Below are 24,949 nucleotides of genomic sequence, written 5' to 3'. Positions count from 1 at the left end.
TCAATGAAAATAGCTCTAAGTACAAACAACAACTGCGACACATGGTCATTTATACCAATGACCTAATTAGAGTTTCACGCAGAGTTAAGTAGTTTTGTTAGATAGAACGTAATGGGAATATTTTAAAAGATTTCTCTGAAATACCACCAAGTAGTATTTTAACAAACTAAATTAACAATTCTGTAAATAACCTAACCATTCTTAGAAGGAATAATCAGCATAGTAGTAACAATGGAAAAAGAAAAGCGCAATGCAGTATGCGGTTACTGATTAGTTAACAATGTTTTCCAAACAATGATATGCATCAGATGCACCAATAAGCTTTACCTGAAGAGTCAGGACAACATTTTCTGGCTTTGGAAGTCAAGGCAGATGGAAAGTGTGTATGATACACGGGCAGCATGCATAAAAAGAAGGTAGGTGAGCAATAAAGAAAGCACCCAACAATAACGTTTACAACGCCATCAAACTAAAATAATGTATAAGGGCAGTAAGTAATTAAGCATATCAAGTTTTTACTCAACATAATTCACTGTCGTCTGAGAAGCATCATGCAATTTTGGCAAGCTTAAATGGTTTAGGATTGACATGGAATTTATTTAGTGGAATTTTCTCTGTACCTTTTTCTTAGCTCTGCTAAGACTTGCTAGTTCTGCTAAGCCCAGTTGTAGGATAGATAGCACTTTTTTTCAATTCCTCTATTATTTTTACTTGAACTCTGTAATACAGCTATTTTTCTTCTATTTGGACTAAATTTTGTACAGTAAAAAATAGTTCTTGGGGCAGAACACCCCCAAGTGGAAGTTGTGTTTTTTTTTTAAAAAAAAACATCCTAGATGACTACATAGAAAATTACTCTTCTTAATTTACCAAGATTGAAGTTTTTTAGAGTTAAGACCCCTGTGGTATTTAACTGAAGCAGCTATGTGTGTTTTTTAAGGGAAATGAATCAGCTTTGCTTTTAACTCCTTGAACGTTTTATTTAGACATGTTCAAATAAAGCGGAATCTTCACTCCCATGAGGACAAACCTAAATTGTTTTTTGCTCTTCCCTGACATGTACTTACAGATAACTAAACCGAAAACATGCCTGTACTTGTTCCACAAAGAAATGGTTCTGCTGTCAAGAATAATAATAATAATAAAGGCAGCAATTTGGGGAAGCTTAGGTGATCAGTTGATACAGTGTTAGTTCAGACATCATGCCAACCTTGGTTTGGCATTATAAGAATGATCCTTCCAGGGCCATTGGTCGGTCCCCTCCTCTCCTCACATACAGAGATTCCTTTCTTTCATTGTTTATGGCAACCAGGATCAAACCCTAGCTCACAGGGCATGCACAAACAACCATTTGTAGGTCTGGAAAAGCAGCAAACTATACCTCAAACCAGGAAAGAAAAGAGAAAATCGCTGCAAAGGAGAGGAAGTTAAGTAGGTCCAGTGTGAGATCTGAAGCAGGAGTGCTCAACTACACAAGCAGCCCTGCTTAGATTCTTGGGAGAAGCACTGAGGTGAAAAGAGACACCACAAGCAGCCCCTCTCCCATCTCTGCACTGCTTGTGTCGGCAAGCCTTTTGTCAACGCTCTACCATGTCTCTTCTCCCCAAAACACCCCCTAATGCACCTCACCACAGGGAAAGGGATGCAGATAAGGGCACTGAAAATACTGGGCTCATCTACACCAAGCAAGATATTCCACTATTTGTTTATTTATTTATTACATTTTTATACCGCCCAATAGCCGAAGCTCTCTGGGTGGTTCACAAAAATTAAAACCATAATAAAACAACCAACAGGTTAAAAACACAAATACAAAATACAGTATACAAAGCACAACCAGGATAAAGCCACGCAGCAAAAATTGATATAAGATTAAAATACAGAGTTAGAACAGTAAAATTTAAATTTAAGTTAAAATTAAGTGTTAAAATACTGAGAGAATAAAAAGGACTTCAGCTGGCGACGAAAGGAGTACAGTGTAGGTGCCAGGAGGACCTCTCTGGGGAGCTCGTTCCACAGCCGGGGTGCCACAACAGAGAAAGCCCTCCTCCTAGTAGCCATCTGCCTCACTTCCTTTGGCAGGGGCTCACGGAGAAGGACCCCTGTAGATGATCTTAAGGTCCGGGTAGGTACATATGGGAGGAGGCGTTCCTTCAGATAACCTGGCCCCAAGCTGTTTAGGGCTTTGAAACCGTTTAGGGCTTTTATATATCACTATGAAAGTGATATATAAAAGGCAGGAGCCACACTACTGCTTTATAGTGGTATTGAAGTGCACTCACAATTGTTGGGGCCCATGACACCATATTCGTGCCACTTTCACAATATTATATCCTGCTTTGTGTAGATGTGTCACGGGCCCCAACAGTTGTCAGTGCACTTCGGTACCACTATCAAGCAGTAGTGTAGATACTGCAGTGCACTTCAATACTGCTATAAAGCAGTCGTGTGGCTCCTGCCTTTAATATATCGGTTTCATACCGCTTTCAAAATGGAATATCCTGCTTGGTGTGGATGAGCCCAATGATAGCCCTTCCTCTTCAGGCAAGGAAGCAAGTAACATTTGCCAGAAGCAAGAGGGGCCCGTAACACACATTCCACTTTGGGGGGCCTTCTATCACCTAATAAGGCAGGGGTGGGCAACTTGCAACACTCCAGATATTTTGGCCTACAATTCCCATGATCGCTCAACATTGGCTATGCTGGCTAGGACTGATGGAAGTTACAGGCTAAAACGTCTGGAGGGTCACAAGTTGCCCACCCCTGTGCTAACACCTTCCCCTGGTGAGTGCTTCCCCCCCTTTGGATTGGGGGAGATGGGGAAGCGCATGGAGGAAGGCTTGGGAATGTGAACAAAATAGAGGGTGTAGGTAGTAGGTGGGAGAGAGCTGGCCTTAACTGGGCTGTTCAAGTTTTCCTTTCAAAGAATAAAAACAAAACAAAAGCTTTTTTGAGGGTTTTGAGCAATCAGCAGGAGCTCTGGAAGGCCTGATCTGATTTTGGGAGAGAGCACTAGGCCCTCACCAATCTCTAGAGAGAAGGGGAGTCAGAGACTCCTTGAAGACTTGTTCTCATAGCACCAAACCACAGATTGGCCTTGCATCTAGAACCAACCCACAGCCTACTAACTTGCTTCCATCAACTCATGGTTTCTTCTCACGATGGAAAGAGCTTAACAGAGGCTGGAAACAGTGGTTCAACACACCTGGAGGCCATCAGGTTGGGGAGGGGGGCAGGGCTGGCAATGAAGTTTGGAGGTTTTCAGAAATCACTGGAAACACGCTGTGTGTCCAAACCTGGTGCCCATACTTTAGGGTGGATTCCTGCATTGAGCAGGAGGTTGGACTCGATGGCCTTTTAGGCCCCTTCCAACTCTGCTGTTCTATGATGATTCTATGATCTCCAATGGGGAGTGGAAAGGGCTTTCCTACCTACTTTGCTATCAGCTCTGTCCGTGCAACTACCATTGATCTTTGGAGAGCAGAGATCTGTCATTTCAATCATTATTATTATTATTATTATTATTATTATTATTATTTCCAAACACCAGTAAATAAAAAACACTAAAAAACAAAATATAATACATATAAAGACACACCCACAAAATGAGACAAAACAGAATCAAACAAACAAAACACCAAATAAAATGTTTTTCCAATATTCTCCCCAGCAAAAAATATATAACAATGTTGTCATTATTATTATTATTATTATTATTACTATTATTATTACTATTATTATTATTTATCATTGTAGATCTGTCATTTCACAGAGGCATCTATGGTGGGAGTTTCAAAAGTTCCTGGTTATTTTTGGAGCTACCATGAACACAGGAGCTTTCTAGTTATTTCTGCCCTTGCACCAGCAATTCTCACCTCAAAACTATTCACCTTTTCTTTACTTACAATTGAGGGAATAAAAATGAGGGGAAACATAGCAAAATGAAAGAGTAAGGAAAGAATAGTTACACAATTTTAAAATGTTTTTAAAATAAAAAGGTATTAGAAATCTCCATTCAAGTGCATGAGATATTATAAATGTCCCATTTACTATGCTTCAGAAGTTCTCATCAAAGGTTTCAGCTTGCTGAAAACAATTTACCAAGGGGCTGAATAGCGTAGAAATGATTTATATAGTACTTTATAGTGATCAAATTATCTTCTTGTATTCTTCACAATTTTCTAAGCTAACGCAGTCCTGCTATCCCCATGCGGCAGACTGAGGCTGACAGGGAGCAGCTTGTCTAAGATCAAATAGTGAGTCCATGGCAGAGGCAAGATTAGAACTGATTCATAGCTCAGTCAATACATGGCAACAACCTTCCCTGGTGTAGTAGTTACAATATTCTGTTTGTAATAACAGTCTCCCTTGCTAATTTGAACATGAAATTACAAACCCATGTAAACATCTTCTACAGGAGCTAAAAACTATTGTTATTCAATGGTTGCATATTTGTTTTAATGAAACAAACAAACAAAGGCAGCACCACTCAACAGCTGGCCTTAGATTAACTTGGAAATTAAATCAGTTTCTCCCTTCCGAGAATTTTTTAACGTATCATTTTTTCCGATCCAATCCAAGGGCTTGTCCCCCCCGCCCCCGTCCCACCTTTCTGTCTTCCTGATGTACTGGGTAGCAGCACAAAGCCAGGGAATGGTGGGAAATGTATCCCTTCCACGGTCCCGAGGTTCCCACTTCAGAGTACCGATGCACAGTGAATCATGGAGAAGTAAGGAGGAAAATGGTGTGCCTCCCTCCTCTTCCTGCTTGGATTTTGAATCCAAGCAGGATTCAAAATCAGGATCCAAGCAGGGGAGACATGATAACACTCTTCAAATACTTAAAAGGTTGTTAAGTAAGGTTGTTAAGAGGAGGGCCAGGATCTCTTCTCAATCCTCCCAGAGTGCAGGACACGGAATAACGGGCTCAAGTTAAAGGAAGCCAGATTCCAGCTGGACATCAGGAAAAACTTCCTGACTGTTAGAACAGTACAACAATGGAACCAGTTACCTAGGGAGGTTGTGGGCTCTCCCACACTAGAGGCCTTCAAGAGGCAGCTGGACAACCATCTGTCAGGGATGCTTTAGGGTGGATTCCTGAATTGAGCAGGGGGTTGGACTCGATGGCCTTGTAGGCCCCTTCCAACTCTGCTGTTCTATGAGTCTATGATTCTATGAAGCTGGAGGAGAATTTGGGGTCTTTAAAAGCTTCCCTATTCTTCTCCAAGCAGGAAGAGGAGGGAGGCACGCCATTGAGGTGGGCTTTTTTGAGTCCCTGAAGTTTCTATCTCAGCCTGGGTGGGAGACCATCAGCAGCAACTCTATTACAAAGCAGACACTCAGTACAGGAGACAAATTTATTAATGCCAGTTGTCCAAATCAGGGGACTGTCAGGGAAATTTTTATTTATTTATTTATTACATTTCTATAACATGGGTGGTTCACAGAATAAAACTTAAAACCATAAAATACAGTATCGTAGTAAAACATAACATCAAAACCTTAAGTTTAAAACAAAACAAAGTCAGATTAAAAACTAAAATAAAAGCCAGCAGCAGTACAAAGATCTAAAGAACACATTCACACAATTTTTAAAACTAAAGGACTAAAGAGAAGGAATTACATCTCTTATACTTTCTTAGATGATTTATTTGTTTCAACAGAAGCCTGCTGATATCTACACTGACAACTGTAACCAGTGAAGAAATATGTGCTTGAACAGTACTTGCATTTATACCACTGACAATTATATGCTGATCTTCTGCTCTCTCTCTCTCTGGCCTTAGCTAGACCTAAGGATTATCCCAGGCAAATGGAGGGGTCATCCCTGCCTGCTCCCGGGATCCCCTGCGTGTCACTTGGATGCACAGGGATGATCGCGGGACGATCCCAGGATATAGGTCTGGTCTAGCTATGGCCTAACTCTCTCACTCTATAGATTGTTTTGCATGGTATAAACTGGATTTTCCTTTCTTCCAAAGTAACTAAGACATCCACAAACAGGCTAAAGTATTGGCCCCTGTGGACCAAGTTTTCTAAGCGACAGTCACATTTTATAATGACTGTGCCACAGCTGGTGATTCTATAAATCACAGCTGTATTTCAGCCACACCAAAATCTCACACAGAACTGCCCCAATTAGCGAGCATGGGTGAGTGGAAACTTCCTATATAGTAAGACAGAATGTTCATTAGAAACTAGGACTTAGCATAAGGTATCCAGAGCTGAAAAGGACCAAATTGTCCCAATAAACCAAGTGATCCCAGAAACTCACTTGGATATGATTCCCAGTCTAAAGGCATTGCTATGAATTCCAGACTTGGAGATTCTCTTTACCTATTCATAGGAACAGGAATAATTTAGACATTACTGAGCCAATCACAAACCACAATTTGGCACTTGGTAGAACCCTTGCTAGAGATGTGGACGCCCAGAAAAAAACCAGAGTGGTTGTGCTTTTATATTGTATTTTATCTCATGTTTTTATACTGTTTGTTTTATACTTTGAATGGTTTTAATTTTTGTGAACCAGCCAGAAAGTTTTGGCTATTGAGCAGTATAAAAATGCAATAAATAAATAAATAAATAAAATAAACACTTTCCCCAAGGACAAAAAGAGTCCTTCAGGAACCTCCCCTCTTCTCCCATTTTTCCCAGGCCTTCACATCTTTAACTCTCTTCCCTCTCCACAATTTGAGATAGTCACTATTTGCTTGCAATTTCCAAGTTCAGCAAACAATGGTTCACTAACTAGAGTGTGCCTACAACCCAGGGACTAAAGCAGCAGTCACCCTGACCACTAAACCCAATCGACTAGGGGTGTGCAAAGTGGGTCTTCTCTGCCTCGAAATTTGATCTGTAGCTCTGTAGAGGTGATTCTCTGCCTCAATTTCAGAATGCCCCCCTCCCCATCTTTCCACCTCATGGAATTACCCTTGAAGAACTGTTCAGTATTTGGGTAACTGGTATTAACAAAAATTCTTACAGCTCCCTCATTTTTAAAGATAAAGAAATAAAACTTTGCACAGTGATAGCTCTTAAGGAGGGCTTTACCCCCACCAAGTTTGAATCACATTGGTTTATGCTTTGAGTTTTTAGGAATTTTTAAATGGAAATTAACAACAATGATTACATCTGCGTAATTTTTATAGATAAAGAGATGAAACATGGTAAAGTGATAGCTCTTAGGGAGGGCTTTAGCCCCACCAAGATTGAATCACATTGGTTCATGCCTTAAAAATCCCCACTCCAGCCTTCTCCAACCTGGTGCCCGCCAGATCTACTGGATGGAGCCTCCCCTCTGCACCCAGCCACTGAAATAAAGATCCTGCCTGTGCCTGACTCAGGTGTAGAAGCTTTCACACTTACCAGGCAGCCCAGCAGCACTTTCACATTGCGGAAATGTGGGTGATTGACTTCTATGAGTCCGAGCAGAAACGCACTCCCTCTCCATCCCCCCGACCCCATGACCAGAATTAGCAGCCAGTTAGTGTTTCCCACTTCCCTGCTCTGATATTAATCGATGGGTTTGGAAGGTCGGGGAAGTAGCCAATCTCTGTTCTGGAAGATCGAATGCTCCACGGATGTTCGAGGTTACCAGATAATTCCAGGGCAGAGTGCACGACCCTAACAATCAACCGTCCTTTTCAATAAATTACATCAGTGTTTTCAGATTTTCCACCTTGAGGGTCCACTTTTTTTCACCTGACACGACACCCCTGGACATTGCAGAAGATGGAGGCGCAGGTTCCAGAAAGCACATTTTGAGCCTTACTGTCACCCTTCATAAGCTGAGGGGGCACCCTACAACATCCCTAATATGCCCCCCTCAATGCTGATTACAGGGAAAGATTGAAAAGTGGTGGGACAGCAAGTCTTTCAAGAAACATTTGTCCGCCATTCCCGATCTTCTCATGGAATAGTTTGACAGTCACCAGGTTACATTCAGTAAAGTTTATACTGTCTTTGCATGTCCACTCAGTTATTTTAAAATGGAAAGTGCAGTAAAATGGAAAGATTTGCTTCAGGAACTTATAACAGAAAAAAAGGAATATAACACAAATAAGTATATTTGGCCGACTCTCATATGACCAATATTGAACACATGGGCTCCATATTTAGCATATGCAACAATGGGGAACTTATAGTGGGTTCATATACATCAGTTTGCCTAAAAACACTGGTACATCATTTTTTCTCAACTATTCAAATGGACAGTTTTTAAAGGAATATTACAGAAAACACTATGCAAAAGTGAGTAAAAACTTTTAATGGTTTTTTTTTTTAAAAAAACCCCAAAATCCCTTTGGAAAATAATTCATTATAAAACAAAGCTAAGCAAAAGGAAACATTTATAAAACCTTACCATGCATAGGGTGACCATATGAAAAGGAGGACAGGGCTCCTGTATCTTTAACAGTTGCATAGAAAAGGGAATTTAAGCAAGTGTCATCTGTATACATGCAGCATCTGGTGAAATTCGCTCTTCATCACAACAGTTAAAACAGCAGGAGCCCTGCTCTTTTTTGTATCTGGTCATTCTAGTATAGCTCCTGCAGCTTTAACTGATGTGATGAAGAGAGAATTTCACCAGGTGCTGCATGCACGCAAATGACACCTGCTGAAATTCCCCTTTCTACACAACTATTAAAGATACAGGAGCCCTGTCCTTCTTTTCATATGGTCACCCTAAGTCTATGCAGGTTTGGCAGAATGAAATCTGGAAAATTATTATAGACAAAAAGCAGATGTAGCAAACTTAAGATATAATGCTTGGTTTAAAAACAAAACTCCATATATATGTAAACAAATTAATATGAAAGTCACAATTAGTACAAGTAGGAAAGTTACCTTTTGATAATCGCCTGGCTTACTTCCAAATGTTTGCTGTACTAGTTTTTTTATAAGATCTGAAAATAAGCAAGAACATTCCCAAAGTTTAGAGAGGATAATGTCAACAGAAAGTTTTTTGTAAAGACAATCTATTAAAACACTACTCTAACAATGAAATGCTAATAAAATAATAAAATATTATTGGTAGTTCATGGCAAAATGGGCCCAACTTTATCTGTTCAGGGCCATCTCACATGCATTTTGACATTCAGGTATAGTGGGTAAGACATCGTGGGTAAACTACATTGTCTAAATAGTTCACAAATAATTCTGACAACCCATACTGTTGCTTTCTCAGTCTGTGGCAAGATTGAGAGGAGGGCTTGAGAGGGAAAAGAAACACCAAATTTACAAAAGAACCCATTAAAAACCACATTGCTCAATACAGAATAGTTGGACAAGGCAAAGAGAGATTATTTTTGTCTGGCATAAAAACCACACAGTCCTCAACATAGAAAATTTGTAAATTTGATTAATTGTAATCCTAGAAGAAACGCCAGCCATCCACAATTACCAAAGTATGCACTTGCACATGCAAATACAAGTTTACATAATTTTCACCAAAAAGCATTTGAAAGTACAGCTAGAAGATGATACTACTATTGTGGTTTATGAAATGTAGTTGATTTCTGTGCTCCCTATGAGCGGAAGAATGCAATATGAACCATTTGTTAACTAATTAGTATAAGTGGCATATGAAGTATTGGTTAACTACTTAGTATAAGTAATATGGATTTCAGGAAGAAAAGCATCACCTTGGCTTATTCTAGTATTCAACCTCTCTCAGTGAAACATTGAGAGGGGTTTGCCAGAATCACATCCCTATCACTTCTCTTTGTAGAACTGCACTTTGTATCCCATTTCGAATGCTTACAACCCCCAAATCTCTTGGGTGCTTGGATGCAACAATGAAATCTGATGCTTAACTCTCAGAGGAGCTGACGGATTTTCAAAGCAACGCCCACTCATGTCCACGGTGCTAAAGGAAAATAGTCAAGGACCTGAGGGAAATAGTTAAGGACTTGAGGAGCAGGGCCGAATCTACACTACCGCTTTAAAGCGCTTTATAACAGTTTTGACAACTGTGTATGGAGTGTGTCCTGGGCCCTAACAGTTGTCAAAACTGTTATAAAGCGCTTTAAAGCAGTAGTGTAGATCCTGCCCAAGTCACATGTGAACTCCATTGTTTCTCTAACCATGTTTGCATGAATATCTTACAATGGATAAGGCTCTACATCCCGATTGGCCAGGGGGATGTTTAGTAAGGATGGGTGTTCTCTTCACTGAATTCCATTTCGACAAGCTCACCTTCTAAAATAGCACTATCATTTCAGAACTCAGGACCTTGTCTCCTAACACCTCTGAGGTATGGAGAAGCACTTCTAGGCAATATCAATCTTGTTAGGAAACCCTTTAAAGCACAGGGTTTTCTCTTATATTTCTTAGAGGGTCATCATCAAGGTCTCACCTCTCAGCATTGATGCTGTTGGACTCATGGCCCCAACAGATTCCAGGGCTGCTTTTGGTCTTATTGTCCTTACAAGACTTCTTAAGATTCGAGGCCATTAATGAAGTCTTATGAACCCCCTTAGTCAGATTTTATAGAGAACAAATCTGAGGGTCCCTGTTGAGACATGGAATCCACCCCATACTAACCACCACCACCACACCACCCCTCATAGAGTGTAGCTCACCAATGGAAAGGCAGCCAGTTTGGGGAATGACAGTTTTGTAGCCAGGCTCTTTCCCAATTGCACCAACTTACTTTGTGACAATCATCAACGTTATGACTTTCACCCAAGCATGTGAAGAAGGTGATGACATTGCCCGCAACTCTTCTCATTCTTATTTAACAAGTGTCATTTGGGATATAAAGGCCAGCAAGATGTTGATAGGGATGTTCCTGCTCCACCAAAAAGAGGGCTAACAGTGGGAAATTTTACTACATATTACGTAAGGAGACTAAAGAAGCGTCTGAAAAAAAGGAAGTGATTCAAATACTCTAGCATTGAAGAGAGGAATGTAAGAGGTCCTCACTCAACAAAGACATAAATTGAACTGAGTGTGGGAGGGGCTGCCCCTTTTCCTTGATGGAGGTGTTTGGCATAATGTTTATCAAGGAGGCATAGAGAAGCACCTCATACTATCCTACAACCATGTGAACCCACTTTTCACAAAGAGTTTGACAAGGAGAAAAATAAATCCGCTTGTTCTAAATTATATTGGATTTTATACAAACAGACATCTCTTACCCACTACCCTCCTCTCTTGAGAATTACAAGACTTGCTCTGGGTGGAATAAAGAAGAAAAAGAAAGATCGGGAGAGGATAAAGGAGGAAAGAAGAGGAAATGTAGAATGGTGGTGATTAGAAACGGAGGGAAGACAGGAGTTGGAGTTCCAAGTAGCTCTTTTCAGAAGGGTAGCACTTCAGAGGTAGGGGTGTGTATGTGTGTATGAAGGTTGTACATACCTTAATTGACTTTGGGCCTGTTCAGACAACACACTAAGCCATGGTTAGGCTGCTAACCCTTTTGCAGGATATGGTGAGTGAGTGTGTTTAGTGAATGGTCCACACAACATGCTAAACTATGGCTCACACGACACACTAAGCCATAATGTTTAGCTCAAAATGCTTAACTACTGTGGTTTAGCATGTCATCTGAACAGGGTCACTATAAGATGAGGTGGGTGAGGCCTTCCCCCCCATTTTTTAAAAAGGTAAAACTTATTTAAAAGTCCCATCATGGAAGGGCCATAGCTCGGTGGTAGGGTAGTGTCCCCCATAGTTTAAAAAGCTTCTGCCTTCATCTTATACCCCCTATTGTTTGCCAAGGGAATGAGTTCTAATGTCTCCTAATCACCATAAGGCTGAGCTCAGGGGAAACAGGCTTGTATTAATACAGATGGTGTCACTGGGACGTCTCAAACATTTTGGGGCACAGCTCAAAAGATCCGGGTAACATGTCCAGGTGAGCTCATCAACCCCCACGAATGGGAAGTACTAAAAATGATGTGATCCATTCACTCTGGCACCTTTCTACCTCATTATGCTGCATATGTAGCCTAGGCCTGAGTGATTGGATTTACTTGAATAATCAGTGACATTCAACTCTTTGGCCATTTCTACACCAGCCATTTATCCCAGGATCATCCCTGTGCATCCAAATGACACACAGGGGATCCCGGGAGGAGGTAGAGATGATCCCTCCATTTTCCTGGGATAATCCTTAGGTGTAGAAAGGGCCTTTATGTATCCCTCCTCACTGATCCAAAAGCAATTCCTATAACTTGGCGGGGGCAAAGATTCCAGCCCAACTTTTTCCTTGACAACAAGAAACCAAGGCCTGTCCACTACCTTACTGAATAGTAATTTCATATATATATATATATATATATATATATATATATACACACACACACACACACACACACACACACACAGCAGAAAGAGGTGATAGAATCCTGTGGAATGAACTCCAGTTAACAGACCAGACGGAAGACTAACCTTAAACCTCTTCTCTTTGCTAGGCTAGTTTTCTTCTAGCATGGTGTTTATACATGGAGCGTTTAAAAATTATATCCCTCCACCTGCAGTCTATTTACTACTACATTCTGTAGCATGTCTAGAAAAGGCCAGAACTGCAAGCTGTTGGCAAGTAATGAAATCCCAGAGAGTGGCTTTATAGCAAGAACTATGACATAATGTATTTACCAATTAACTAAATTACTTTTACTCCACGCCAGAACAGATGTAGGAGCTGTTTCGTATGACTAATAATCCAAGGCTTTGACACAGCATATGTTTCATCACAGAGGTTAAAAAGGATTTACCTTCTCAAGCTTATTCGCAGGACTAATTACATTAATTCTTTACTGAGTCGTTTTCCCGGTCTCCTTGCACATTCAAGGATGCCATCTGCCTCATCAGATACACTGCTTACAGTGAAACTCTAACACTTTTCATATTTATATGAATCTCATTAGGAAGGTGCTAAAGTCAACTTTATCTGAGCTAACAATTGCATTTTCAAATATTTTCAAATATCAGTTCAGTGTTCAAATCCTCATAGAGGAATCTGGGCCAAAACAAAAAAAGTTTGCTTTGCAACATAACACACCAAGCACAAACTAAAGAGACAGCAAGAGAGAATAAAGGCTTAGTGATAATCTCTCTAGACACTAAGTACCAACAAGAAATTAGAACGTCATTCCTCTGCCAGGAAAGCTTTACATGAGTGGATGACAGGTAAACAGTTGGGCTAATACACAACGCCTTTTCAGGCGATGCAGTGTCTTCCATTAGGTTTGGCACTGGTGATATCAGAAAAGCAGCTTTTCAAACCCCTGTTGCCCTAGAGTTTGAGGTCATATAACCCAGTAGCAGGCTTTTCCACTGCAAAATACTACTAGCCAACTACAAGGATGGAGGTGGGGGGAGAGACATAAAGGTGTGCCATGCTTGAGATTCTTGTGGACAAGAAGTAGATGAAGAAATTAGCCAAGGTGGCATGAAACTGTAACATCTGTAACAACAACAACCTTAGCGTTTATATAGCATGTCATCTATAGTGTTTTACATACATAATCTATGCCATTTTAAAAACTGTGCAAAGTAGCTCAGGAAAGAGAAAGGAAATTAAAAGCCCAACTTCCTCAGGAAGGTCTAGAAACTTTAAAGCAGTGTTGAGGTAGACATCCAGGACCAACAAGCCCCTTCCATACTTATGCACCTAAGTACTGCTTGGACAGCTGCCTCAAATTGGCATATTGGGCATTTCATCATACTGCCTGAGAGAAGATCCATACACCTTTGCTTTTCTAACTGAAAACTTGAAAAGGGTTGATGCTTAGTGGTAGAAGTCCAGTTCACATATTAAAAGGCATCAGTGTGGAGTGTAATAATCCTTGGAAGCCAGTGTGGTGCAGTGTAGTGTTGAGAGTGTTGGACTGGGACTTGAGAGATCCAGGTTTTAATCTCCCCACCCTCACCCCATGAAGCTCATTGGTTGACTTTGGCCCAGTCACTGACTCTTAGCCTAACCTACCTCACAGGGTCATTGTGAGAATAAAATAGAGAGGAGAAGGACCATGTACACTACCTTGGGCTCCTTCGAGGAAAGGTGGGATGTAATATTTTTTTAAAATGTAACAAATCATTACAATCTTGTTGGCAAACGAATGCATAACACAGGTACATTTGGTTTGGCTTTGATTCCTGTGTACACTCTGTTACAAACCTGGGTTTCCTGACATTTATGTATGAAGCAACTAAAAGATGTCTGCACATTAAAAAGAGAGAGAGAGCTTCGGCTATTGGGCGGTATAAAAATGTAATAAATAAATAAATAAAAATAAATAAATAAAAGAATTCTGATACTTTGGCCACATTCTCACTTAGATAGTGAACCTTGTTTTGGACTGAATGAGGCCTCACATGATTTGAATACTCCTCCATAGCAAAAGATAAATAAAAAATCATCCCTGAAAATGTAAAGGTAACATGTGAAGGAGGAAGTAGGTTACACGTTTTTTCCTTAACATGGTAGTGTCCTAAGGATTTATTTTTTATTTTGATTGTAGGTTTACTATCTCAGGCCTTAGTTACAGCAAGTCATTACTTTCCCTGGCAGGTTTGAACACGATTACAAGAGTGGGCTGAGGGGAAAACAATTACTTTAAATGATCAAATGTTTACTTTGATGAGGAGACAAAACTTCCCTGCCTCAACTCCACCCCACTACGGTGGTGGTTTTTCCCCTGCTGTAGGAACTGAGAAGATGGCAGGTGATGTTTTTTACGATAAGCTTCCTTGACTAAAATAAATGCACAGTGTCAAATTAGAGACTCTAGAAACATTGATCTACAATAAATATTTAGAGGGGGACGTTGAGAAATAACTACATCGCATTGTTAACAGTTCTGTGGCTTTCAGTCATCATCATTAATTTTGCCAGTTATGGCTAACTAAAGTTCTTTCTTCAGGCCGCCATCTGGTTGGGATTTGCAACAGATTAAGGGCAAGAGTTCAACTGAGGGTGCTGCTGAAGATGGCCTGTTTCAATCTGCTACAATTTCTAAAACCTTATTGATACTTCATATGCTTCACCTCTTAGATTCTTTCCCCAGCACCACAAAACAACTTTTTAAAAAAAGATGTTCAAGAGTTCTCCAGTAAACTGAAACGCAACGCTGCCAAGACAGAGGTTCTATGCATAGGTGGGTCCACCTGTTCAGGGAGATGGTGATCAACCTATTCCGGAAGGAGTCACACTCCTCCTATGGAAACCCAGTCGCACTCCTCCTATGGAAACCCAGTCGCACTCCTCCTATGGAAACCCAGTCGCACTCCTCCTATGGAAACCCAGTCGCACTCCTCCTATGGAAACCCAGTCGCACTCCTCCTATGGAAACCCAGTCGCACTCCTCCTATGGAAACCTGGTCAGAGACCCGGTTTTGTTACTCAAGTCCTAAAATATAGAGTTGCGATATGTATATTCACTTGAATTTTATATTCAAATGATACTTTAATCTCGAAAAAGGTTTATGTTACTTATGTACCTAACTGAGTTCATTTCTTTTAAAATGGTCATTTGTTAAGTTGTTTTAGGTGTTCAGTTGCTTTTTACTTTTTTGTAGTTTGATATCAAAGTATATACTTTAGATTTTTGAACTAGTAGAGAAAGTTGTTCCTGATTTTCTTTTATGGTTTCATATCCTATTACTTTATACTCTATAGTCTTTTGATAAACCGCCCAGAGAACTTCGGCTATGGGGGCGATATAAATGTAATTAAATAAATAAATAAAAATATAACCTCATTGTTTTCATTTTTGGGCTTCTTTAATAAATTAAAAAACAACAACCAGAATGTCTTAGCTGTAGCCTTTAGACCCGGGCTTTAAGAGGTTAGGGTTCTAAGAAGTTGCGTGCTTGCAGTCGATGTAGGAAATATATAGGAAATTTATTTCCTATATCAATATATAATTAAAGGAGTTAATTAATTAAATATATAATTAAAGGAGTTATATAATTAAAGGAGGTGCCATGAATAAAGGAGTCGAAGGTTTTATGTGCTGACTCCACAGCTCTGCTCCAAGCCCAATTCCCCCTCCTTCCCTCCTGGTTTGCAGGGAGGGCTTGTGCTGGACAGATGATATCTAAGTAGCAGACCACTTGCTCACGTTCAACCACCTAAACTCCGAGTGCCAGCCCAGCTGAGGGCTAGCATCTGTGCACAACTCTCAGATGCCATGGATAGTCACTGGCAACACGAAAGCGCATGCATGTTCAGTTCGTTTTATTATGCAGTCACAGAGCCAACAAAAAGCATGCACGTGCAACCCGTATTTCCCACTAGCTGCAGGAGGGACAGGGACGTCATTTCAACCACCTGCTATTTTTCTGCAAGGGTGCCATCAGCAAAGGCCCTTTCCCACCCTGCTCTCTCCGTCTCCAGTCCTATTTAAGCCTCTCAGGATATCTGCACTTGGCCCACTCACACACAAACGGTCATAATCCCAGAAGACCACAGTGATGTATTCAAATGCATCAAACTGTTATGCTACATTATTTTGGGGCCACGGAACAGCTCACTGCTGGAGAATATAACTATTTTTAAAGATAATTTGTAATGCCTGAGAAGTAAAGTGAAGATAGAAATGCTGGCAAGCAGGCAGGCAAATCACCTAGGTGCTTACTACTCTACTGAGAGGTAGGCACACAGCCAGAGTTTAAATCAAGCCACACTTGATTGCTCCGTGTCACCTAACACGGAAGCAGCCAAAATCCTTGAAAGTTGCCTAGGTTCAATAATGGGCTGGTTCAGGGTGAATACACTGAAATTAAACCACAACAAGGATCAGTCCTGTACCTTAGGAGTTGCTCCTTGATCCTACACTATCCCTGGATCTTCAGGTAGCAGTAGAAGCACTGTCTTGGCCTTTAGAACGGATGTAAAGATGCATCTGTCAGGGATGCTTTAGGGTGGATCCCTGCATTGAGCAGGGGGTTGGACTTGATGGCCTTATAGGCACCTTCCAACTCTGCTATTCTATGATTCTATGATCTTTTCAATTTAGCATTCAAAGTGGGTAGTTTTAATGCCTTTAATGTTTTTCATGTCTTGGTTTTATTGTTATCAATTGCTGCACATCATGTTCATAGCACATCATGTTCACGTGTTATTAATTAATACTTCCCTCCCCAGCTGCAATTTTACACATAATCCCCTGGATGTCCTCCTCGTAATGAGGGAGAGAAGGATTAAACCTCCCTTTCCATGTGCAGAGCTGCTAGCAACTTCTTTAATGTAACGTGTAGTTTGAACCTCAGCCTCTTTCCAAGTTTCGACCATGCTTATGAATGAAGGGCTGAATCAGACTTTGTTAACCTGATTTGTACCTCCCAAATATAGAATCCTACTTTTAAATTTTCAGGGGAAAGTATTGTGCAGTTTGATTTAAAAGAAGATAAAAACCTAAAGCCATCTGGAGCAAGCCTGGAAAGGAAGATGCAGAGACGACATAGAAAGATAAAATTTGGTGTTCTATGCAGGTGAAGTGTCCCACTATGAAACAATTCCAAGATATAAGCATAAGCCAGTTAGAGCATGCAATAATTTAATGCAGATACCAGAATCTCACATTACCCTAGGAAAGAGAAGGCAGCTTCATGTATTGGGCAGCAGCAGTTAGAAATGTATTGGAAAGCAGCCACCTTTCAGTAAAGCTTTTTTCCAATCACCATGAGCCAAGGGTTATGACTACCTAATGAGTTCCATATCATCCTCACAGTGAAAAATGCAGTGGACCAATAGCAGAAGGGGAAAGGATTAAACTGCCCCTCTTCTTCCCAGGCTTTTATAAGCTCCATCACACCAGGGGTTAACACGCTCCCTACCTTCACTTCTCTGCCTGTGTTTTCCTTCCTCAGTTACTTCCTCTTTTCAAAAGAGGAGGTACAGAACGAGCACGAGGCCCATTGAGTCCACTGTTCTAATGGTGCTGCTTCTCCTGCACACAGCAGGAGAGAGCATCAATTCTGAGTTTAAAAAAACATTGGACTTAAAAAGCTCCATCCGACAAGCGTTTTATTGCAGGCTTGTTACTGGGCGCTCACGGAGTTTTCTCAGGTCCCTCACATGGCGTCGTTTGCCTGCCACATGCCTTCTGCCCCTTCTGGCCTTGCTTGCGTGACAAAAAAACCCTCTTTAAGTCCGATTTCTTTTAAACTCGGAATTGATGCTCTCTCCTGCTGTGTGCAGGAGAAGCAGCGCCATTAGAACAGCGGACTCAATGGGCCTCGTGCTCATTCTATACATCCTCTTTTGAAAAGAGGAAGTAACTGAGGAAGGAAAACACAGGCGGAGAAGCGAGGTAGGGAGCGTGTTAGCCCCCAGTGTGATGAAGCTTAAAGAGAGGCTTTTTGTCATGCAAGGAAGGCCAGAAGGAGCGGAAGGCGCACGGGAGGCAGACAACATCATGTGAGGGACCTGAGAAAAGTCCGTGAGCATCCAGTAATGAGCATGCAATAAAACGCTCGTCGGATGGAGCTTTATGTCTCAGCCTTCTAAGGCTGCTTTTCATTTAAAAAATCAAAGCTGGGTCAATGCAATACAGAACTCTGCATCATGCGTAACTCACTCCCAAGATACTGAGGTACAAAAGTGGATAAGCTAACTTATCCCTTTGCGTTCCCCCCATTCCCGCAAAGGTTTTGTACTATGAACAGAGTAGGAAACATGTACATTGTGTCCCTTACTGGAGGAAATGCCCTGTCTCTGAGTCCCTTTTCCAGGGAGTTCCAGCTAGTTTGTAGTAGTAAAACAGGAAAACTCAAAAGCCTCCAGAAGAAGCATCTGAACAGATGTCCACATTACTTTTACTTTCTGTTTTAAGCCAGTGTCTTTCAAAACTTGCTCCTTGCAGCAAATACTTTCCATGTTGCCTTGTCTACCACATATTGGACATTAACTCCTGCTTACTCCAGAGCATTCTAGGGACTCTTCTAGAACACCCATTCAGCTCACACAGCATACTGAAAAGGCCTGCTGTGCCTCACTACCATCCCACATCATTAGAGTGTGCCCCAGAATATCCCCATTGCAGGCGAAGTGCAGTAGCTGTAGGCAAAGCCGTTTTGCAGGCAAATGTGCTTAGCATTATAACCACGTTGAGGGACATACAAGGTTGGGAAATCAGTGGATGAACACAGCCTTTCCCAACCAGTGTGACAAATATTTGTCCCAGAAGCCTTTGCATCTTGCACCAAGCTGCATAATAGGCTATCTTGCAAATATCTATCCAAAATATTTACTCATTTTACTCATAATCCTCTCTCACACAGGTTTACAATTTTCATAAACTGCTTGCATCCACTCTGTATCCTTGAATGTTCAATGCTCTTATACCATAAAATGTAAATACTGAGATTTACATTACCATTAATTTAAATGTTAATGGTATTAACATTTAAAGCCCTAAACGGCTTGGGGCCAGGTTATCTGAAGGAACGCCTCCTCCCATATGTACCTGCCCGGACCCTAAGGTCATCTTCAGGGGTCCTTCTCCGTGAGCCCCTGCCAAAGGAGGTGTGGCAGGTGGCTACCAGGAGGAGGGCCTTCTCTGCTGTGGCACCCCGGCTGTGGAATGAGCTCCCTAAGGAGGTTCGCTTGGCACCTACATTATATGCTTTTAGATGCCAGGTGAAGACCTTTTTATTCTCCCAATATTTTAACAATCTATAAATTTTAAATAACATGGTTTTAAATTTGTAATTTTGCATTGCTGCTGTTTTGTTTTTATCTGGTTGAGCTTTTATATTGTATTTTATATTATGGTTTTATACTGTTGTTTTATATTTTGAATGTTTTTTAATTTTTGTGAACCGCCCAGAGAGCTCCGGCTATTGGGCGGTATAGAAATGTAATAAATAAATAAATAAATAAATTTTAAAGGAAAATATAAAACACACCTAATTACAAGGTCCTCTGGTTCTAAAAATTCTATCCGATAACACCATGAATATTATAAAGAAACAAATTCCTAGGTGACACTTTGTAGCTGGATAAGTTACCCTCCTGATTTATAACCACGCTAAATTCAAAAATCCGTATCGTAATAACCCTAGAGAAAAACAAATCTGGTTGGGGATTGTGGGACAGCTAGTCCAACCCATCTATAGAGTACTTAATTTGGTTCACTTATCTGAGGACAAAGAGCCTCATGTAGCGCAGAGCAGTAAAGCAGCAGTTTCTGCAGCTGAAACTCTCCCCACGGCCTGAGTTCGATCCCAGCGGAAGCTGGTTCTCAGGCAGCCAGCTCGGGTCAACTCAGCCTTCCATCCTCCCGAGGTCAGTAAAATGAGTACCCAGTTAGCTGGGGGAAAGGTAATAACGGCCGGGGAAGGCAACAGCAAACCACCCCAGTATAAGGCCTGCCAAGAACACATCAGCGAAAGCTGGCATCCCTCCAAGAGTCAGTAATGACTCAGTGCTTGAACGAGAGGTTCCTTTCCTTTCCTATCTGAGGACAGCCTCATAAGCAAACTTACTGCAAAACTGATGGGGAGGATGGAAGATGAGGGGAGGTTCCAATTGTAAGAATCATCACTATGCAACAAAACCAGTAGGTCGGGCTGAGGCCGGGACAGCGGGCATGTAGCCAGGTCCGCCGCTTTTCCCGGCTACCAGATTTATTCCCAAGTAGCTGGGAAAAGCGGCAGATGGGCCACACAGCGCTGCTGCCATCAGAGCTACAGTGGAGACATGGGGGGGGGGCAGGAAACAGAGGCCAGGGAGATCGGGGGGGAATCACCGCCCAGGGGACATCCGGGGGGGGGAATTGCGGGTTGGGGATCGGACATCACGGGCGGGGGGGCGGGCAGGGGAAGGAGAATGGGGCCGGGGGGGTCAGACATCGCGGGCGAGGAGGGGCGGGGGAAGGAGAACGGGGCCAGGGGGGAGATTGCAGATGGGGGGGAAGGAGAATTTCTTAAAAAACAAAAAACCCTACTTACCTTTCCTGCCTCTTTAAAAATAAAAAAATGGCGTCCGCAACGGCTCTCCTCCAGAGCTCGTCGCAGCTGGTGTCTGAATAAGGGTGAGATCTCACGTTATTCATAACACAAGGTCTCCCCTCCTCTCCCCCGGATTCTCACTTAGGTCTAGAGCAAGGCCCTCAGTGTTCTAGCAGGTTCAAGTATTACTTTCTTTTATCTGTCCAGAACCTACTGACAAAATCAGTTTCATTAGTAACCCTGAATTCAAACACAATGAAAGAGAAAAATGCTTTCTCTACAACAAGTGAAAGCTTCTCTAGATTAATAGAACATGGAAACAGTTGTCCTTGTTTTGAAAGAAGGTAATGTAGGCAGATTCTCTGCTGAATCCTGGTTTAATTCTCTTACAGGGGAACACATGTGCACAATAAAACAAGACAGGCAATATAAGGAATTTAAGAACTACTCTCCATGTTTACATGCTTCTCTTAAGAATGCTTCACACAATGGACAAGGAAATGGATAAATGAGAATAAAGAATGTAGAGAATATACAGAATTCGAAAAGATGATTATACAAAGAGAGGATAAAGGAGAAAATGTAGTTATAAAAAGTATAACGAGTAGAATATATAAAATGTTGCTGGAAACTGAAGATCAACAAGAGAATTTTAAATTGATATGGGAAAAGGATTTAACAAGGCAGATAAGTAATCAGAGTTGGGGAAAGATATGGGACCTGCTTATTTTGAAAACTATGTCTGTAAGAATAAAGGAAAATTATTATAAATTGGTTTGGAGGTGGTATCTAACATCAGCAAGATTAAATCAAATTGATAAGAAATATTCCGCGTTATGTTGGAGGGTATGGAGGCTCCAACGTTCATATATGGTGGAGTTGTGAATATATACAGAAATTTTGGCAAATGGTGTTTAAGGAGATAAATGAAATAATTGGGTTGAATTTAGAGGTATGTCCAAGTATAGCATTGTTGTCAATTTATGAGAAGGTTAACTGCATGCAAGCTATTAAAGACCTAATAACAAATTTATTGACAGCAGTGAGATTAATGTTATCTCGGAAATGGAAGAGGCAAGGAGATTATCAAATAGAAAAATGGTACAAGGAAGTATAGGATATTGCTATTAATGACAAGCTAACACGTTGTATTAAAGGTAAAAGAGGATTATTGAATTGAAATGATTTTGAAGAGATATGGAGTTTATTTGTAGAGTTCGTGTTAATAAAGGGGAAAGGGTGTAAACCTTCTCAAGAGTCATTACAATTTTGGAAAGTAGAATAATGGTCCGGGTGTGTGTGTGCACTTTTTTTTATTATTATTATTAATATCATTTATTGTTATCATTATTTTGTGTTTAGGTAAAAAAATAATTATTAAAAAAAGAAAAAAGAATGCTTCACACTTCAGCTAGAAGAAGCAAAGTACACTGATGACTCGCTACGCAAATCTTACTGCAAAACATCGCAGATTATCATCATCTTATTTGGAGTAGCACCTGGTTTCCATGGAAACAAAGCAGAAATACAAAGATACTCCAAGGCAAGCTAAGAATCATAGAGACCAAACATTATATTTTCTACAGTCACATTTGAAACAAATAATGTCATCAACATGCCACCACAACCTGTGACACTTACTCCATGACTATTTTTTTTTCAGCTCATACAGCTGTAACGTTCAAGGAGAAAACACATACATTTCCCACCCACCCCTAGAAATTGCCTGGATAAATGGCAGAAATTGCTTGTCATTTCCCTAGAACTGATTGTATTTGTTATAAATATTCATCTAAGTGACCAGAAAAGGCAAGACTGGTTTGGTTTCATAGACTTAATGCAAATTTGCCTCTGTTTCATCACTACCTCTGTCAAGGGGATTTAACGGTGACGACCTAGGAAACAAGAAAACTTTTGAGGAAGAGCTGGTGGTTCAGTCAATTTTTAAAAAGGATTTCTAGGCTGCTTTTTCAGAAATGGTCAAAGCAGCTTACACTGAATAAATATAATTAAAAACAAATCCAAAGCAAAGACTACCGGAATAGCTAAAAGCAGCCAAGAACTCAGCCAAATGTGAGCTACAACACAAAGGTTTTGTAGCTCTTTCAAGTGGACATTGGTGCCTCTCTTTACAATAGACAAAACATTCCAGAACATAAGGCCTGAAGCAGTAATATATAGTTTTACAGAACACATGAAAGGGACAAGGGCTGGTGTTATAGGGAAGCATCATGGGGCACTTACTGGAGTTTCAGAAGAGCCCACCATAGAATCATAGAATAGTAGAGTTGGAAGGGGCCTAGAAGGCCATCAAGTCCAACCCCCTGGCTCAATGCCATACCAGTGAGTCCAATCACTCCCCTCCCCTTTGGAAAGCCCCAGCTCATCTTTCCCACTGTCCTGGAAACTGCTCTGACCTCCACTCTTCCTTTCTTGCTGCTGCCAACCTTCTCCGTGTTACACATACAATGACAGAGCATCCACCAGAGTAGTGAATGGCTTTCCATCTTCCCTCTGGGCAAGTCTCTGTTGCTTGGCCCAAGCCTACCTCTCAGGGCTCTTTTGAGGTAAAGTGGGATAATTCCATGTCTGTAACTCATTCTGTTGTCTGGCTGAATCAAATTGGTAATAAATATACCTTTTGTACAGATGGTTTAACAGCAGGACTTGTTTAACAAAACATTGAGTGAAGTTCAGACGTTTGTATTGTTTTTGTCTGACAATAGGAGGTTGTCTTGCTGGACAAGACTCTTATTTAATTTAGAGAGACTTAGGCCACAGCTAGACCTCAGGTTTATCCTGGGATCCTCCAGGGTTCGCCCCTGCCTGAGCACTGGATCCCCTGTGTGTCACCTAGATGAACAGGTTTGACCCCTGGACGATCCAGGGATAAGCCTGAGGTCTAGCTGTGGCCTGGGTCCAAGAGAGATGATGTGTGATTCGAGACGGAAACAAAGTAGCAAATGCAGCCCACTGATACTCTTCCGTAGCCTCCTCACGGCTTCAGAAAGTGAGCAGTATTTTGCATCAGTTGTAACTTAACAGGCAGACTTAACAGGTAGAGCTATGTAGATCACATGACAGTAGCCAGACTTGGGAATAACAAAGCATGGGTGACCACAGTGAACTTATCTCTGTCTGAGGACAATGCCTCTTCAGCAAATGCAACGAGTAAAAACCACCACCACCACCTGCTTTGTGAGAAGCCACCCTGAGTTTAGAAGCACCCTGGGCTCCTCACATGACCAGAAGGGAACACAGCCATCCCATGTACTCCAGACCGCCCTACCAGCACCACTTCCATCTAGGGATGCCTGAGGATTTCAGTCAGCCTGCATTTTAAGTGAATCAACCTGACTTGTACTTTCCAGATGAATACACAGATCAGAACCCAGTTATCATTCAGATTATAGCCTTTTCTGAATTTTGTGACAATTTGTATTTAACAAAGTATTTAAATGAAATTTTAAATTAAAAATTCGTAAGAGCTGTGCTGTCCTATCTAGTAATCCAATATTCTCTTCCTCCAGTGGCAACCAGATGCCTCAGGGAAGCCCACAATAGGACATGAGTGCGTTAGAACCCTTTCACTCACACTCCTCAGCACCTGGTATGCAGAGGCATTCTGACTCCAATGCTGGAGGTAGTATACACAGCCATGAAGACTAGCAGCCATTGATAGCTTTATCCTCCATGGATTTGTTCAATCCCCTTTTAAAACTTTCCCATTTGATGGCCGTCCCTGCATCTCCCCGTACTGCAGATGCATGATGGGTGAGTTTGAACTAGGGACTTTCAATTCTCACTCTCAGAGCCACCTTGCTAGAGCTAGTGAACCTAAGAGCCACAAGGGTCCAGACCAAGAGTCCTGCATGCTGCCTCTAGGAAGCCCACAAGTTGGACATGAGTCCCTTCTACTAATGCCCCCCAGCAAGGTATGCAATGGCATAGTGCCCTCAATACTGGAAGTAACATTGAACCATCATGACAAGTAGCCATCAAAATTGTTGGCCATCATTACATCCTGTGGCAAAAGGCAT

General features: G+C 41.3%; 1 protein-coding gene across 1 annotated transcript in view; it reads right to left on the bottom strand.

Annotated features, from left to right (window-relative positions):
• PROM1 (prominin 1) overlaps positions 1-24,949 on the bottom strand; it is a 93,673-nt gene that overhangs the window by 50,416 nt on the left and 18,308 nt on the right. Inside the window, exon 3 of the mRNA XM_063135433.1 lies at positions 8,850-8,908. Coding sequence (XP_062991503.1) covers positions 8,850-8,908 — 59 coding nt within the window. The remainder of the gene's footprint in view (positions 1-8,849; positions 8,909-24,949) is intronic.

This window comes from Elgaria multicarinata, chromosome 10 (assembly GCF_023053635.1).
Source record: "Elgaria multicarinata webbii isolate HBS135686 ecotype San Diego chromosome 10, rElgMul1.1.pri, whole genome shotgun sequence".
Classification (NCBI taxonomy): domain Eukaryota; kingdom Metazoa; phylum Chordata; class Lepidosauria; order Squamata; family Anguidae; genus Elgaria; species Elgaria multicarinata.
Note: the sequence above shows the minus strand (reverse complement) of the source record. Positions and strands in the feature narration are given on the sequence as shown.